Source organism: Spermophilus citellus (genome assembly GCF_964194105.1).
Source record: "Spermophilus citellus genome assembly, chromosome: 13".
NCBI lineage: Eukaryota > Metazoa > Chordata > Mammalia > Rodentia > Sciuridae > Spermophilus > Spermophilus citellus.
The window spans coordinates 65,068,617-65,087,821 of record NC_138193.1 but is presented as its reverse complement, the minus strand read 5'-3'; the positions used below and the strand labels follow the sequence as shown (position 1 = coordinate 65,087,821).

General features: G+C 38.9%; 1 protein-coding gene across 1 annotated transcript in view; it reads right to left on the bottom strand.

The window, feature by feature from the left end:
* Nucleotides 1–13,246, bottom strand: part of XPO1 (exportin 1) — a 40,886-nt gene extending 27,640 nt beyond the window's left edge. The window contains exons 1-3 of the mRNA XM_081265061.1: nt 12,383–13,246; nt 8,855–8,986; nt 1,993–2,094 (exon numbers count right to left, since the gene is read on the bottom strand). Of these exons, the coding sequence (XP_081121187.1) occupies nt 1,993–2,094; nt 8,855–8,980 (228 nt within the window). The 5' untranslated portion in view covers nt 8,981–8,986; nt 12,383–13,246. The remainder of the gene's footprint in view (nt 1–1,992; nt 2,095–8,854; nt 8,987–12,382) is intronic.
* Between the last annotated feature and the right edge of the window lie 5,959 nt (nt 13,247–19,205).

Sequence of the window (19,205 nt, the reverse complement as noted above, 5' to 3'; positions counted from 1 at the left end):
AGAACATATTGAAATTTTTCTTCAGTTTTCAAGCACAAGATCAGACTGTCAAAAGACTTACAAAGTCAAAACAATGTACTCTCTACTACAAAAATGCTTCTTGCTAATAAGCAAAAGACCTTTAAAATACTAACAAAATCCACAAGTGTATCAGAATCAAAATCTTTAAAATTTCATCTTACTTGGACCAAAATTTTTATTTATTTATTTTTTATTGATCAACACATTATTAATTAAAATACCTATTTACTAACCTCTAATCCTTTCTCCAAGGGTAAAAAGGTATCAGCTTACTGAACACAGAATGCATATCTCATTGTTCTGCCAAATGGGTTGAGGCAGGGACCCTAACAAAAGCTTTGCACAGCTTAGGTCAAAGGAAATCAATCAATCTCTGTCTATTTTATCCACCCTCTACCATAATTTCCTAACACCAAAGTCCTCTTAGACATAAAAGACTTCACATGGAAAACAATTCACATTCCCTTAAATGGGAAAAATGTATTTCGGTTCAAAAATCTGAACTGGCAGTCAAATCTGAAAGCCAATGATAAATGACTACTTTAGAAATGTCCATAAATAACCCATACATTCTAAAACTCACTTCTGTTTTACATCTCAGAACTTGAGAAATCCACTGCTGATTTATGAAGATGAGGGACAGATAACAGCAAAGACTGCATGAAAAAATAAATGCATGAAATGATCCCTATGGTAGAAATTTCTACTGAGCCCTTAGAAATACTTATTTTATGCATTGAATTCCCCTTTCCCCTCCCACCACCCATGAAACAAAAACAATTGATGAACAGAATTCAGTTAAAGGGAATCAAAAGGGTAGACCTTGTGGAGGCCTGCCGTCAAAGCCTAGCTGTGTCAGTTGCACAGGAAGACACCCCTTTTCTTCCTATTACAAGCAATCAACATAATGGAACATTATGATTAATATCAGGTAGTGTTAACATCTTTAAAGAAAAAAAAATGATTGCATAAAAGCCAAATGTCATAGTGCATAAATTTAGCACCAAATCATTTGTAATTTATGTAAATTGAAGAATTCTTTACCTGTTGCTTTCTTTCTGTTCCTCTAATCATCTCATTTTTCACAAGACAAATTTGAGTTTTTAAAAATACTGTTGATAAATCAACTTAAACATTAGTAATGTCTGTCAGTATAAAAAGCAAAATTTACCAGGCAAGCAAACAGGCAAACACTGTTATGTTACTTAAGGTTAGCACTTTGAGGAAGTTCTGGACTGTATTTTTCCCTAAAATTTACAAGATGTCAAAATTAATTAATATTTTAAAACTGTTAATTAACACAGTCTGATTTCAGAAACAGATGTGAACATGGCTATTTTCTGTTTTAACACAAGGTTTATCAAATTGAAACCTTTTGTGTATTAAACAGAACGCCACGGTATTTTATTACTTTAAGGCAGTTTAAAGAGAAGCGTGAATCATCAAGCCTAAAACAGTCAAAACACATTTTGATCAACCCTTCTGTTCAAACTTAAGAAAAAAAGAATCATAACATTTTCAATTGCAAATGAAAACTGAGTGCTGTCCCATTAAAAGCATTGGTACCATGGAGTAGGGTTTTAAGCTGTCCACACAACTTGAGTGGACATGCCTAGCCTGTATTATATTGATTACTTGCCCAAAATAATTCCTCAGATGTTATTTCATCTCTGAATAACATTCAGAATTTATGCTACTTAGACCTGTATGCATGTTCTAAAAAGAAAAGGAAAAAAAAAAGAAAAGAAAAAAAAAGCCACCTTGCGTACTAGTCCCAATTACAAAACTCCATTCTAATTCTTAGGACTATGTGCAAGAATTAATTCTATGTTTAAGACTAAATTTTGAAATAAGTTTACAATATAAAATGATTTGAGATAACAAATGCTAATACTAAAAATGAGATACCTTCCTCAAAGTTTACGACTGAATGAAAAGAAATAATGCATTTTAAAACCACCACTTGCTTACTTTCGTGTTCATATTCTGTGAAAATTCCAAAATTGTGTCAACTCTTGTCCACGCATCAGGATGCTCCTTTAAATGTGTCAATACTTCTTGAGCCATTCTTTGCTAAAATATCAAACAAAAAGAATTTTAAGCTAACTTGTTCTTTTGAATCATTCACTTAAATGTTAAGTAATAAGGGAGTCAAATTCTAATAGGATGGTAATTCTATTAATTTTGGAAACATTTGAGAAAGTAATAAAAATGTTCTAAATAAGGCTTAATTAAAAATGGGAGTATTTTAGGGGCTGGGGTTGTGGCTCAATGGTAGAGCACTCGCCTAGCATGTGCGAGGCACTGGGTTCGATCATCAGTACCATATAAAAATAAATAAAATGAAGGTGTTGTGTCCAACTGCAACTAAAAAATAAATATTAAAAAAATGGGAATATTTTAGACAGGCATGGCGGAATAAACTGTAATCCCAGGGACTCAGGAGACTGAGGAAGAAGTATTAAAGATTGAGGCCATCCTCGGCAATTTAGGGAGGCCTTGTCTCAAAATAAAAAATAAAAAGAACTGGGGATGTTGGCTCAATGGTTAAGCACCCCTGGGTTCAAGCCCAGATAGAAAAAAATAAAAAGGAATACTTTGTTTCTTTGAAAAACAACAGCCTTTTGGGGCAAATTTTTATTTGGTATTCTCAACCAATGTGGAGCTGGAGATGTAGCTCAGTAGGTTTAGTCCCACACCCCATAAAATAAATCCTGGTAAATGCTAACAAAGACCTACCCTGTTAGAACTGTTTTACCAGTTCTTAGCACTTAAAATCAACCAAAAGTAACATAAAAATTCACATCTACTATAGGTGCAATGGCACATGGCTGCAATCCCAGCAACTAGAGGGGCTCAGACAGAAAGAACACATGGTTCAACTGGATGTTTCTTATTTCTAACAAAACTTACAACAGGAAAAATACTAAAGTTTGACAATTTTAAAATTTGTCAATGAGCACATAATAGTCCTTAGGTTCAATCCCCAGCCCATTCCCCAACTGTCAATTACCCTTTTCTATATTAATGGTTCAATTCTATGGATTATAAAAAAATATCAAAAAGAAATCAGGAACCAGGTAGGGCATGCCTGTAATCCCAGTGTCTGGGAAGGCTCAGGAGGATCATGAGTTCAAAGCAAGCCTCAGCAACTTAGCGACCCTGTCTCTTAATAAAATACAAAAAAGGAAAAAGGGCTGGGGATGTGGCTCAGTTCAGTGGTAAAGTACCCCTAGGCTCAACCCCTGGTGACCAAAATAAATAAATAAATAAAATAAAATAAAAAGGGTACAGGAAATATTCTTTCTTCAATGGACAGAGACTCCTGAAAATCAATAGCTTGGCTTTATGATTTGAACTTCAAAAAAATCATATGCTTTTTTTGCTTTGATGTTAACAATAATCTTTTCCTCAAAGAGCAAATATGACCCATTCATGATTATCCTATTATTTAATCAGCAATACCCACTGCTTGTTATTTAGAGACACATAAGCAAGAACTTACAGTGTTTTTCTACCCTAAATCCCACCAGAATTTAAAAGATTAAAATCACAGTTGCCTGCATTCCACTGTGAGGACATGGGGTTAGAAGTTAGTCATTAAAGTGTAAACTTTTAAAATCCAATTATACAGTTTACTTTTCAATTTTATTATTTATTTGCAGTATCAGGGATTGAAAATAAGGTCACTCCACTCCATTCCCAGCTTTTCCTTGTTTCTTCATTATTTTAGGTCAGGCATGGTGATACACACCTATAATGTCCTAGCAGCTCAGGAGGCTGAGGCAGAAGGATTTCAAGTTCAAAGCCAGCCTCAGCAATTCAGCAGGATCCTCAGCAACTTAGTGAGACCATAAAGCCAGAACAGTGGCCCAAGGGTGTAATCCCAGTGGCCGAGGAAATAGGACTCCCAAGTTCAAAGCTAGCCTCGGTATTTTAGTGAGGCCCCAAATAAAAAAATATAAAGGGGCCGGGAATGTTGCTCAGTGGTTAAGCACCCCTGGGTTCCAACCCTGGTATATTTTTTTTTTTTTTTTTTTAAGAAAGGGTCTCACTAATTTGCACAGGCTGACTTGAGAGCCTCCTGCTTCAGCCTCCTGGGTCAGGGTGTACACCACTACACTTGGCCTATTATACACAATTTAATATTTGATTTTAATAAGGGACTAATAGAATCCAATAAAGTGTTGTGTCATATAAGAAATCATAAAGGGCAGAAAGAATAAGGACACAGGACTGGGAATGTAGTTTAGTGATATAGTGCTTGCCTAAGCTAGAACAGACCCTAGGTTCAATCCCCAGCACTGCACAGATAGAGTAATGATATAAACTTACCTAGGGTCAAAACCGACTTCAGTTGTGTTTTCACCCTCTACCTGAGAATAACTAGTTATTCATATCTAACTATAGATATGCACTAACACAGAGAAAATACTGAGAGGATAGGATTTGCCAAAGATCCATGCCAAATAAAACTTACTTGGTCAAAACAATATTCTGACAGTGATGAGTTTTCTACACTTGAGCAAATCAAATACTTCCTATACTACCATCATTCACTTCAATGTTACCATACACCATGTTCTTTCCTATTAGTTGTAATTTTACTCTCTAACGGTACTTCCACCCTAATATTTTTATTTTATCCTAATTCCAGCATCCTCACATATTTTTTATTATGTTAAAATGCCAGTAGGGGTTTAAACAACAAAAACACAAAAGTATACTGTTACTGAAGAGGGAGGAAAATCAAACATCTCCGGTGCTACTAACTGAATGGGTGAAAGCATTTTAATTGCTAAGCAATAGGTTAAATGAGTTCAAGATACTTAAAAGAACACAATATTGCAGAAAACATCTATCACTTCCATCTTTTTCTCAATTATCTTCTTGACTAAAAATAGAAAAATGCTTTTTAATAAGGCAATCCTAATGTTACAATGCTAAATATCTTACTAAATTACCTATCTAGGCAAAAATTCTGTCTACAAATTAAAAGGGAATATCTTTTTTTGGGGGGGGTGGTGGTGGTTCTGGGGATTAACCCAGAGGCACTTGACTATTGGGCTACATCCCCAGTCCTTTTTGAGATGGGGTCTCACTAAGTTGCTGAGGTCTTACTAAGTTACAGGAAAGCACCAATGCACCTGGCTAAAAGGGAAGATTTTTTTTTAAGTTATTTCATCCTTGAGGGCTGGTGACATAGCTCTGCTGCTGGCAGAGCACTTGCCTAGCAATGTGTGAAACTCCGGGTTCATTCCCTAGTACTCCACCCACCCACACATGCCATTTCATCCACAAAAAAATACTAGGATTCTACAGTTGAGCACAATAAATTTGTTGCCACATTATTAGCACTTATTTTGACATTAGCAAATAAATTGAAGAAACGAAAACATGCTAAACATTTTACACTTATTTCTAAATGTACCCTTTACAGTGTCTTCTATGTACTAAGAACTTACTTCTATGTATTATGCTTTACATATCATGACTAACTTTTCAATCTCTTGGAAGATAGGTTATACAAATGAGACTCTATAGGAGTGACTAGAGAACTTCCTGGATGTCAAATAAAACATCTATACTAAAAACATACTTTCTACTAAAGGTCTCTAACTCTTTTTGCTTTTGAGTAAGATCCCCAAGGAAGTGTTATATGAAAACTAAACTGACCTGGAAGTTTAAAGACTTGACAATTAGTGGCTAAAAGAAATTTTTAAATGGCATTAAGCTCTAAATCTCAGCTCCCTCATTTATTATATAATAGTTTGCAGATTATTTATGCTACTGACTTGGCACTTGCTTATGTATAACATAAGCAAAATACTTCATGGAAAGCTGCTGCCCTTATAAAAAAATTTACAAACAATGGGGCTAGAACTGTAGCTCAGTAACAGCATGCCTGAGGCACTGGGTTTGATCCTTAGCACCTCATAGAAACAAATAAAATAAAGGCATTCTGTCCATCTACAATTTTAAAAAATTTAAAATATGTATACAATAAAACATAAATCTCTTAATATTATGAAACATTAAAAATAGTATGAGGGGGCCTGGGGTTGTGGCTCAATGGTAAAGTGCTTGCCTAGTGAGCATAAGGTACTGGGTTAGATCATAGGCACCACATTAAAAAAAAAAGTAAAAACCAATAAAATAAAGATTTTTTTTAAAAAAAGTACTATCAGGGATGGGATTGTGGCTCAGTGGTAGAACTTGCCTGGCATGTGTGAGGCACTGAGTTTGTTTCCCAGCACCACATATAAATAAATAAATAAAAGTTCATCAACAACTAAATATATTAAAAAAGTAATAAGCTAGGCATAATGGCAGTTCGTATAATCCCTGCTGCTTGGGAGGCTGAGGCAAGAGGATCACAAATTCAAAGCCAATTTCAGCAACTTAGTGAGACCCTGTCCCTAAATAAAATAGGAAAAAGTGCTGGGGATGTGGCTCGGTGGTTAGGTGCCCCTGGGTTCAATCCTGGATACCAAAAACAAAGGAAAAAAAAAAAAAACCCAACAACTCACTACTACCATTAGTTTAACATCTTTTAGATGTTAAAAAGAGCAAAGATGTGTTTGGCTTGGTGGCACAAACCTGTAATCCCAGCAGCTCAGGAGGCTGAGGCAGGAGGACTGAAAATTCAAAGCCAGCCTCAGCAATTTATCAAGGCCGCAGCAACATAGTGAGAGCCTGTCTCAATAAAAAACAGCCAGGCACGGTGGTGCATACATGTAATCCCAGCAGCTCCCAAGGCTGAAGCAGGAGGATTATGAGTTCAAAGCTAGCCTCAGCAAAGGGAAGACGCTTAACTCAGTGAGACCCTACCTTTAAATAAAATACAAAATAGAGCTGGGGATGTGACTCAGTGGTCAAGTGCTCGTGAGTGAAATTTCAATCCCTGGCACCCAAAATAATTAATTAGGGCTGGGATGTAGCTCAGTGGCAAAGAGTCTGCCTTGCATTCGCAAAGCTCTGGGTTCCACCCCCAGTTCCAAAAAAGACAAAAATAAATAAGATTTAAATAATAATAATAATTAATTAGATTAGATTAAATAAATAAGTAAAAAAGAAAAAGCTAGGCATGTGGCTCAGTGGTTTAGTACCCTGGGTTCAATTCCTGATCCCCCCACAAAAGAAGAGCAAAGGTTAAGTGATATCAGCAACTGAATCAATGTGAAAGTAAATGGTTTTCTTCCTCCTAATTGCTATAGACTAGTGCTTCCATTAGTGACTTTGATGTTGAACCTAACTTTACTTCATGTTTTTCAAACTTACTTTAATACTCTTTTAAAAGCTGCTGCTTTACATGCATCCATGTTAGCAGAAATGAAGCTTTAAGCTCATGTTGAATGTATAGCATAAGAAAAAGAAATATATAAATTTAATACACAGTCAACTATTAGTTTCTCAGTAACACTTCTGGAGATGTAAAACATACTTATCAAAAAGTCCCTGGGAATATTAACCTGGACTAACACAAAATTACTCCAGGATACATTTTTCTAGTTTTAGAACATTTGTCAACCTTTTTCCTTTTTGAAGTTTCTGTTTATTATAGTGATATCAGCACTGTGGATTTCACAAGGTAATCAAAATAATTATGATCGCTTAATGTTTACATATCATTCTTTTTGGGCTACCTATAAGAAACGACTTAGCCACTTTTCAAGTTTCCAAAAAATAAGATAGCACCCAGGGTCTTTTAATTATACAAATATCTTGACAATATAAATAACTTCCTATTTACTAGCAAAACACTGTTCAACCAGGAATGTTTTGGCAACATAACTTGTAACGTTAGATATTATGTCATATCACATTAAAGATTTTTGATACAACTGCAGAAATTTTACTCAAAAATAGTTCATTCCATAAAATTCATGACTGACTGACTAGTTTGTATCATACAACTTAAAAACTTAATGCCTGTTTCACTTATGTCTATTTTTGGTACTGGAATTTGAATCCAAGGCATTCTATCACTGAACTACATTCCCAGCCCTTTATATTTTTTTATTCTGAGACAGAGTCTCACTAAATTGCCCACGATTGCCCTAAATGTGCCCTCCTGCCTCAGCCTTTGGAGTTGCTAGGATTACAGGCCCCAGCATATCCAGTTCACCTATTTTTTTAATTGGATGTTAAAAAAAAAAAAAAAAAAAAACTCAAACTAATGAAAACACGGCTTATATTAAGACAATTATCCACATTACTACATTCCACAAAATTCAACTAATATGAAAATGTTTGGTCATTATTGGACTTTTTTAAACACCTATGAAATAGTTCTGCAATTTCATATTTAAAAATAAAAGAATCAAGAGGGCTGGGGATGCAGCTCAGTGGTGGCACACTTGCCTAGCATGCCTGTGGGCCTGGGTCCAACCCCCAGGACCACATAAAATAAAACAGAATAACCATACCCATTCCAAACTTAATACACACAAAAGATACACACGACATACTTTTTTTTTTTTTTTTACTTTACTGACAGCATATAAGTTGATGAGGCTGGTCTGGAACTTTCCATCCTCCTGCCTCAGCCTCCAAGTTGTTGGCACTACCAGCCTGTGCCACCATGCCCAACTAACTTTTAATATATAATAGTGAATATTTCTGAAGTTACCAACATAGTAAGTATAATATTCTACAATATCCTACTCATAACCATCAAACATATGAAATCTCTTTCTCCAGTCCAAATTCTCATTACAGTTAATATACAATTCCAAATTCATATTAAAAGTAGAGTATCTTTTTAAAAACTGATAATTTATCTATCAACTTTGTTACATTTTAATAATTAAGTTTTGGTCAGCTACTTTACCTGGGCTCCTTCTCCATGGTATAAGCAATTCACCACATTGTCTAAAAGGTTGATATCCAGTTTTTGGCTGAAATCGAGCAGCTGACGAGCTGCATGGTCTGCTAACATTGTCATAATTGCTGGCATAGATTACTGAAAGGAAAGAAAAAAAATTGAAGCTGGCCATGAAATTAATATTATCAGTTAAAAAAAAACTTTCTAAAGTAAGTTTACTTCAGTCATATTCTTACAAATATTTTAAATAGCAAACTTTAGAAGCTACCTTATTATCACAAAACAACCTTTAATGACAGCCAAGTAACAAAAGCTGAACTTAGCTAATGCACAACTACATTAGTTATTAGGGTCCATTAATTTCCTAGTGGTTTTAGACCCCAGAAAAATTTTACTAAACTACTAACATTTATAAAGTATGCTAACCTATTTTTTAAGAGAATCCATTATTAGGCTTTTATAGCCCTAAAAATTGATAGTTAACAAGTCTTGATGGCAAATTTTTAAGCATGGATTAGCAGACATGGCTTTTTTCTTCTAAGTAGGATCTTCAGGATAGCTCAGTATAAGCTCCCTTCAAATATCTTAATTCTTAAGATATGCTGAAAAGACAGGACGATGATACACATTAAATATGAACATACAAGATTTCCTATTGCAAATCACCAGTAACAAGTGTCAACAAATCTTTTTAACAATTCTCTTAACCTCAAGAATTAATTTCTACACTCAAATGTTTCAATGAATTTGGGGATTAAAATTACACTTATGAACATATGCTCTCCTATGTAATAAGTCCTATGCAACAGGCCAAAATTAGATTTTTAAAAAAAATTTTCAGGTATGTAGTCACCAACAGGACAAAGTGGTAAATTAACTCAAATGTATTGGCTAAAACCTACTGGGGTTTATATGCAATGTTATCCTTCTAAGAGGATTCTACTCTAAAATACTGGCACATATTCACATTTTTAGTTGCCCAAAATTACAAAATTCTTTCCTGTTTTTCCTTCAAAAATCAATGCCATTCAAGGCTGGGGATATAGCTTCATGGTAGACAGCTTGCCTAGCACGTGGGAAGTCCTGAGTTCCACAGTACCAAAAAAAAAAGTTAACAGGTGCCACTTAAATCAGACTGGTTGAGGCAATAGTTCCTTAACCTTTGGGGGGAAGGGTATTAAGATACCATAAACATGATAGTTCTAGTCCAAATTTTATAAAGCTACAATTTTGAATACAATTAAAGAGGATACAAAACACCTTGAAACCCATCTATAAAACCCTTAAATGTTTAGAACAAAGTCAGATAGTCACCTTCACTTCTCCCCTTCTAGGATCAGGAAATGAGTGGTTAATTTGATTACATTGTGTCTAGGCAAATTAGTTTGAAAGGAAAAATTACTTATTGGCTATTTACAGTAGTTGATAACTGTCCTTAACAAAAGCAGCGATTTCAATTTTAGCATAAATGTCTTAAAAATTATGTCAGTATCAAATGTCAATTACAATAAATTAGAAGTCCAAAAGATGAGTTACCTAGGTTAGAGATATTGTAAAATATACCTACATTACACAATGTAATGTAAAAGACAAGAAATTGAGTACATGGGTTTTTTCCAATCCTTCAATGTATTTTAGTCCATTATTGACAATTTGTAAATGATAAAACTTCAAAACTTTCTATAATGTTTAGAGTTTTTAAGCAGCAAAATACCTGTCAAATAAAACACTTTAGATCTTATTACTAACAAAATGTATATTCCACAAAAAAAGACACATAATTTACCTCTACTATCAAGTGCCTTAATTTTAAGAATAAAACCTCAAAAATTAAAGCTTAAAACGAACGTCCAATAAGCACCAAGATCTACCTACACATCAAGTTTCGATTTTTTGGTTAAAAATTAAACTTTTCACCTACTTGTCATAATTTATATTCCAAACAAAAAAGGATTCATAGACTGCATAAAAGTTACTTTCAAGTACATTGTTCTTAGAGTTTTTCTTGCTAGAGTTTTCAAATGAAAAATCAGGTTTAGAATAGAAGCGTTTAAATACAGTAGTAGTTTGCAATCCTTAGAACTAGTGGTTATCTTCAAAATGACCTACCTATTCTTGAACTGTATGTAGTACAGAAATGGCGGCTTTGTGGTCAATGCCAAGCATTTAGTACCCCCAAATCAAACCTTTTCCAAAACATTCTTTCCACTACCATCAGTGTCCACATGCTTAAGATATACAATCAGGCAGACAGCAAAAGCGGGAAAGGTGTAAGCACACACGCTTTTTCGTTGGATCCTTTCAACCTAAAATCCACTCACCGGACTGCATATTCTAAAGGATTATCCAGCAATGCGGTGACTCTAGCTAGGAAGCAATTACCAAAATACCTTCACTGCCACTTCTATCTGAACAGGCAACAACTACACAGTACCAGTTCCCACCCCAAACCAGAAAAATATCACAACCGTTGCTTAATGGTAACTTCACAGTATGTGAAAAAACAAGTCGCTTCAAGGCAAAAGACTGCTACTTAGGTGTGTGGGAAATAGCCTGCTTCATTCAAGAGAAACACACCTCACTAAGGCCCGCCCTCCCTTCGCTTCCCACTCGAACCGATTTGCAGCACTTCTAACTATAGCACACAGGAGCACGCACTCACCCCGCCCATACTCGGAGGAGGCATTTAGACCAGTCGCCTTAAGTTCACCGCCCCATTCTCTCTGTAGCACGGCCTCTGAGTGATCACAGGCGGCCGGGCTGGGCATGTAACTAATGCTTCTTCTACTACACCATTTCCACCCCTCCACCCCAAACTCAAGAGACATCCGAATGAAGGAGAATCAGGGCATCATCTACCGTACACTGCTAGCAGTCTCAGTGATTCGACCAACTTAAAACATTCAAATCCCCGAAAAAGAACTACACAACTCGGAACCCCATTTGCAGATCCCTGAGAAATTAACTAATCTTTCCTACTTCTCATCCTACTTTGCCAAAAAAAAAAAAAAAAAAAAAAAATCAAGAAATCTTTATAGAGTTTTCTTGCAGAAGGAGCACGGACTAGGCAGCCCCTCCCTCCCCCATCCCAAGCTCTCCACCGAGGGGGCCACGTGATGCAGGCGGACGTTTCAATGCTGCTGCACTAAATATTTCTGGAAACTTCCACTCCTCATAATTTACTGAGATGTTTCCAAATCACCCCAACTTCTGCCTAGCCCAATGGGTCGGGGAAGCCCTTCCACCCCCTCGCGGGGCCTCGCTTCACTACCACGCTCCTTGCTTTCCTCCACCGCCACCCTCACACTCGAATGACCCAGCAAGCGCTCCCCTCCCGCGGCCGCCTCCCCGCCTCCATCCCCCAGCGGCAGAAGCGTCTCCATTCAATCGCAGGCTCCACCGTGGGCCCGTCGCGCCCGCCGCCGCCGCCTCCCGGGCTTGCCTCCCGCGGCCGCCACCGCGCCCCACGCCGGCCTCCTCCCGCCCGGCCGCGCCGCCGCCCGACCCTCGGCCCTGAAGACACAGTCGACTTACCCAGAAATTGAACCAACTGCTTCTTCCTTCCTTGTCGGGGTTTAGGGCGAGGGAAGGTGGGGAAGGGGAAAAGGGGAGGAAATCAAGGTGGGTTTCAGTTTTCCCACCTTAAAAAAAGGAAATTAAAAAACGGAGAGAAGGGCAAAAAAGCTCAATATTTACTATTCCAGGGACACCTCCCCCCAACACACCCACCCGCCCCCCCCAAAAAAGGGGAATTAATCTGAGGGATAAATGCTCCCGCCCGGCTGGGGAGTGAGCAAAGGGGGAGGGGAACGGGGTCAAGTCCCAAAGATTCAGCCCCAGGGGGACCCTCCAGCCACAGGCGGCAGCAGGAGCGGCAGGAGTAGGGGGTGTAGAGTCCACACGGTCGGGGGAAACGCTCTGCTGCCAGTTGCAGTCCGACTCCCCCCTACCAAAACACGGCTCCTACTCTCACGCGGCTCCGGCGCTGGGCCCCCCCACCCCGGCTCGCCTAAACTTTCCCCCCTTCTCTTGCTCCTCAGCGACTGGTGGTTCCCCCCTCCCCCTCTGGGTGGTTGCACGGACTGCAGCAGCAAAGACTGGAACAAGCACCGCCGCCGGGGCTGTAGCTACTGTTGCTCTTGCTGATGCTGTAGCTCCCGCTGCTCCTGCCGCGGCCGCTGCAGCCGCTTCTCCCCCTCCTCCTAGTGCCTCAAACTCGGAACCGGTTGAAACCGGTTCAGACTGGGAGATTCCATCTCGGTTGAGTTTTCAGCCCATGGCGCCGCGGAGCGTTTGGAACCTGGGCCTCCGCCCCCAGCCTGCCTGCCCATTGGCCGACTCCAGCCACAGCCGCGCCATCAGCCTATATCTTATTGGTTGCAATGACTGTCAATCCGTCCTCAAAGCTCCACACGAGCCTGCTGCTTCGGCCCCCGCCTCTTTTCAGCAGCGATTTGCCCGCAGAGTGGGGGAGGGGAAGTGGGGTGGGTCAAAAAGGAGTGAGGAGCGGGGTGGAGGAGGTGGGACCTAGAACTGAGCCGAGCGGAGAAGGGAGCGAAGAGAAGCCTCCTGGAGGATTGGCTCGAGCGCGCTGTCAATCAAATGCGGCCCGCCCTCGATTTCCCTTCCCCCTGCCGCCTTACCCCCTCCCGGTGCTTGGCTCGCTGGCCAGGCTTTTCCCGCCCGTTCATTGGTTGGACGCCTTTGGTGACGAGGAGGGTGGGACGCCGCTAGTGAACTGGTGGCTGCGCGAGTTTGAGCGCGGAGCGCAGCGCGCGGCGGCGTTCGCGGGGCTTTTACCCGGACCCGCTCCGGCCCGCCCCCGTCGGCTCCCGCCAACCTGCAGAGACCTGAGCCCGCCAGGACCAGGACCCGCCCCTGGGATGGGGGCTGCGCTCGGAAAGGGGAGGGCACACCCAGTTGCTTGTAAATGCCGGGAGGGGATGGAGGGGGAGAAAAGTGTGAAAAGGATACTTCCGAGGCTGATTGTAGGCCCCGGAACTGTAATCAATTTCCGAAGCCAGGGTTTGGGGCCCAGGAATTTAAGATGAGAATTCCCAGGAATAAGGTTGGCGGTGTGCTGCGGGATATGCAATCTTGGCGACTCGTGATCTCAAGAGTCCTGGGAAAGATTTGGTAGTTTAGACACTTAACTATTCCTAAAAACCGAAACACTGTAACTCGAATTTTCTCTGGTTGAGCTTGTATTCTAAATAAGTCCCACTTGGTGCCCTTGATCTGCCACACTTTTTTCTTTAAAGTCTAGCTGCCCTTCACATACTTGATCTTACCAAATAGTATTTTCTCTGAAAGTCACGCTTTCACATGATTGCCTCTTGTTTGTCCCCAAGTGTCCTCCAAATCAGCTTTACAGATTGTTCTTAAGAAACAGCAAGCTGCGCTGGGGTTGTGGCTCAGTGGCAGAGCACTTGCCTAGTATGTGTTCGATTCTCAGTACCTCATATAAGTAAATGAATAAAATAAAGGTCCTTAAACTAAAAAAGAGAAGAAAGAGCAAGCAGCTGTGCTGGGGGGCTGGGCTGGGGTTGGCTCAGCAGTAGAGCATTTGCTTATGCCTAGCACATGGGAGGCCCTGAGTTCGAGCCTCAGAACCATGTAAAATTTTTTAATAAGTAAAGTATTATTAAAAATAAGTAAAAATAAGTAAAGTTAAGGTATTGTGTACAACTACAACTAAAAAATAAATATTGAAAGAAAAGACAGAGCAAGCTGCCCACCAAAATTTACTAGGCCCATTGTGCCACCAAGAGGCAGACAAATGGCTTATAAAAGCAACACAATTTTCTTCAGCAAATCCTCACTCAGTGTACAATTAATATGGAAGCGCCACTTAAGGATAACTCCCTCTCCCTCCAATAAAGAAAAACCTAGTGACAACTCAATGCTTAGATGTATTTAAAAGATAATGATTGGCTTTCAGATCTAAGATTTTTATTTATTGACTGAGTAATATCAAACTATAATATATAATATATATGATATACACTGGTCATTTGAAATACTTATATTCTTTTAACCAGAAAATCCAAGATTTTTTTAAAAATAGGACACAAGTCCCCCACATTTTTAGCCCTTGGACCAAGCCACACCGGGTTTTTGGATGGCAGAACAATGGGACTGAAAACCAACTGGGCCAGAGGTGGCCCACTTCTGTAACCCCAGCAATTTGGGAAGCTAACCAGGAAGATTTCAAGTTTGAGGCCAGCCTCAGCCTTTTAGCAAGGCTGTAAGCAACTTAGCAAGACCTCATTCTCAAAATGAAAAAAAGGACTAGGAATGTGGTTAAATGGTTAAGCACCCTGATTCAATCCCCCATGCCCAAAGTGGTACACACCTGTAATTCCAGTGATTTAGGAGACTGAGGTAGGAGTATCTCAAGTTTAGGCCAGTTCAGCGAACTTATACCCTGTCTTTAAAGAAAAAATAAAAAGGGCTGAGATGTAGCTCAGTGCTAAAGCACCCCTGGGTTCAATATCCAGTACAAAAAAAAAAAAAAACTGGGAGTAAGACCTGGCTTTGCTCAAAGGGTGATGTGGGACAAGTCACTGCTACCTCTTTGGGTGTCGGGTTCTCTCTTATGGTTTATATGGGATTGGTATGCTTCATGCCTGTTTCACAAGTTGGAGTTAAAGATCAAATGGATGTGAAGGAGCAATATAACCCATTGAAGCAACACATAGATTATAAAAGTCAAATAGTCTCAGTTTGCAATCCCCTTCTTTGACTTTTTTTTTTAAATATTTTTTAGTTGTTGATAGACTTTTATTCTATTTATTTATTTATTTATTTATTTATTTATTTATTTATATGTGGTGCTGAGAATCGAACCCAGTGCCTCACACATGCTAGGCAAGTGCTCTACCACTGAGCTACAACCCCAGCCCTTTGACTTTTTAGGCCATCTTTAAATCATACACCCCCAGACATCTCTCTCTAACTTTAGTAAATTGGTTGCAAATATTTGATCCATCCATTTTGCCTAGAATTAGCTAAATTGAAGTATTGCATATAAACTTATTAGCAACTGTAAAAAGAAGTGACAAGGAGCTGGGAATATAACTCAGTTGGTAGAGTGCTTGCCTCCCATGCACAACGCCCTGGGTTTGATCCCCAACACCAAGAAGGAAGGAAGGAAGGAAGGTAGGAAGGAAGGAAGGAAGGGAGGGAGGGAGGGTGGGTGATGGGGCAGATAATTTGATCACTGTATTTTCAGGATCAAATTTAGAACACAAGTCTGTGTGTCTTAATACTTTTTCATTGCCTTCATTCCTTGAAAACAAACAGATTTGGAACTTTGAGATAGAATATGGGTAAGCAAATTGTATTGAGTTCCTGCCTACCATCTAGTAGGAGACCTTTTATACAATGTTCTTATTGAATTCTTCACAGTCCTAAAAGATAGTTATTATTTTGCATCTCTCTCTCTCTCTCTCTCTCTCTCTCTCTCTCTCTCTCTCTCTCTCTCTCCCCCCCCCCATTCCCTCTGTGTCTCTCCCCATTTCATACATGTATATGCAAGCCCACTTTACCCACAATTATTTTCTTCTTTTTCTCTTTTTTGTGGGGACAGGGAATAAAGGGAATTGAACCCAAGGATGATTTTTCATTGAGCTCCGTACCCAGGCCCTTTTTAAATTTGAGGTAGGGTCTCATTAAGTTTCCCACGTTGACCTCAAATTTGCCATCCTCCTGCCTCAGTCTCCAGACTCACTAGGATTACAGGCATTTGCCATTGTACCTGGCTGGTAGTTCATGTTATCTTCCAAAATGGTAATGCTCATCAAAAATAAAAGAAATAGAAACCTATAAATTCCTTTTATCCACTTGTCACCTTTTTCTGTTTTTAAAAATTATTTTTTTTAAAGTTACACATGGACACAGTATCTCTATTTTTGTGTACCTATTTTTATGTGGTGCTGAGGATCAAACCCAGTGCCTCACATATGCAAGGCGAGCGCTTTGCCACTGAGCCCCAACTCCAGCCCTAAAAATTATTTTTAATTTAAAAATAATATGTGAGGGCTGGGGTTGTGGCTCAAGCGGTAGCGCGCTCGCCTGGCCTGCGTGCGGCCTGGGTTCGATCCTCAGCACCACATACAAACAACGATGTTGTGTCCGCCAAAAAAACTAAAAAATAAATATTAAAAAATAAATAAATAAAAATAATATGTGATCATGGTTAACAATTCAGTCACAGAGAAGCAAGTATCTACAGTAAAAAGTGAAAATCCCATTCATATGTACCCCAATCCTTTTGCCTGCCCAAAGGCAATCATCCAGGGAGTCTTAGATATACTTAGAAATTTTCTGTGTGTTCATAACCATTTGCTTTGTGTTTTATTCAATATGCATGACATATGACATATTTTTCAGCAACTTGCTTATAACTTAATAGGTAAGAACATGTAAATCCACCTCATCCTTGTTAATAGTCTTGTAATCTTCCCCATCTTCTCAGTACCATACATGATTCAACCATTTCCCCACAAGGGATAATTAGGCTGTTTTCTGTTCTCCCTCTGACCCATAAAGCTGCAGTGAATCTCTCTATACACTTATCTTCGGGCACAAATGTGGCTCTATCTCTAGGTTAAAGTCCTAATTACTGTGTCAAAGTTCCTGTAATTTTCTTGATAGGTACTGCCAAGGTGTCCCCTAAAAAATTTTATTAATTTATATACCATCGAACTATATGAACAACACCTGTTTGTTGTCTATCAAAGTTATAGGTATTTATTATTTCCATTTATAGGTAATGAAATCATGACATGCACCTGTAAGAAAGTTCACACTAGCCCAGCATGGTGGCGCATGCCTGTAATCCCAGCAGCTTGGGAGGCTGAGAAAGGAGGATCTTGAGTTCAAAGCCAGCCTCAGCAACTTGGCAAGGCCCTAAGCCACTAAGTGAAACCCTGTTTCTAAATAAAATATAAAAAGGCTGGGGACATGGTTCAGTGGTTAAGCACCCCTAGGTTCAATCCCCGTTTAAAAAAAAAAAAATCACACTGGAGTCTAATAATTCAAAGGAGCAATAATAGCATTTTCATTTGACCTTTAATGGATATTGCTCCTTTTGTGTATTTCTTGAGCTCTGAAGGTGATATCCACTAACTGTGAGCTCAAGGAATAGACATAAGGTTAAAAGTCCATATAATATATTTTTTTAAATTAAAGTTAAGTAATGAGTCCATTTTAATAACAATTGAACATTTCACTGTTTTTGAGGAAAAAAACCTCTTTGCTCTCAGGGATACAGCAATGCTGCAATGTTCATTTCTTCCCATCATCCATGAAAAACAGGTACTTGGATTGAACACAACTATGAGTTTGAGCAACTGTGCACATACATATATTGAGCACAAATTTACAATTCCATGGGCATATTTCCCCAATGAATCTATAAGACATGTTTGTGACTTTTTTTTAAATGTTTTTTTAGTTGTTGATAGACCTTTTTTTTTTTTTAATGTGGTGCTGAGAATCGAACCCAGTGCTTCACCCATGCCAGGCAAGTGCGCTATCACTGAGTCTCAGCCCAAGCCCATGTTTGTGACTTTTTAAGTCTCTGAAGACACAAAAACTATTTCTCTGGAAGAAATATTTCTTCATGAATATCTTACAAGGAAATTGTTTTTGTTTTTAGAAATGCTTCATGAGAGCTGTGCATGGTAGCAAACATCTGTAATCCCTGCAATTGGAAGGATAAGGCAGGAGGATATCAAGTCTGAGGCCAGTCTCAGCAACTTAGTAAGACCCTTTCTCAAAAAATGAAAAGGGGCTGGAGAAGTGGTTAAGTGCTCCTGGGTTCAATCCCCAGTACTACAAAATAAATACATAAGTAAATAAAATAAATAAAAAGTGTATATAACACCATATCTTTAGATTTCAAAACTATTACCCATCTAACTCAGATGAAAGTATAATTGTGTAGAATGCTGAAGCATGAGTATAGGAGAGAAAGGGGTGCCCTGCTCTTTTCTACAAAAAAAAAAAATGACCTAGAATGGCATAGTTCAGATTGCAAATATACTCCTACCAAGCCCAATTTACAGCTTTGAAAATGTTTTTTGGAAAATGATTGTGAATATTCTGTCTGTGGAGATAAGTCCATGTATCACCTGAACCTCAGTGAATAACCTGCATGGAGTCTATGAACTCTCAATCAGGAGCAGAAACAGCAATTGTCCAAAAGGAAGTTGTTGCCTTTTTTTTTTTTTTTTTTTTAGTTGTAGTTGGATACAATACCTTTATTTTATTTATTTTTATGTAGTGCTAAGGATGGAACCCAGGGCCTCACATGTGCTAGGCGAGCTCCCTACCACTGAGCCACAACCCC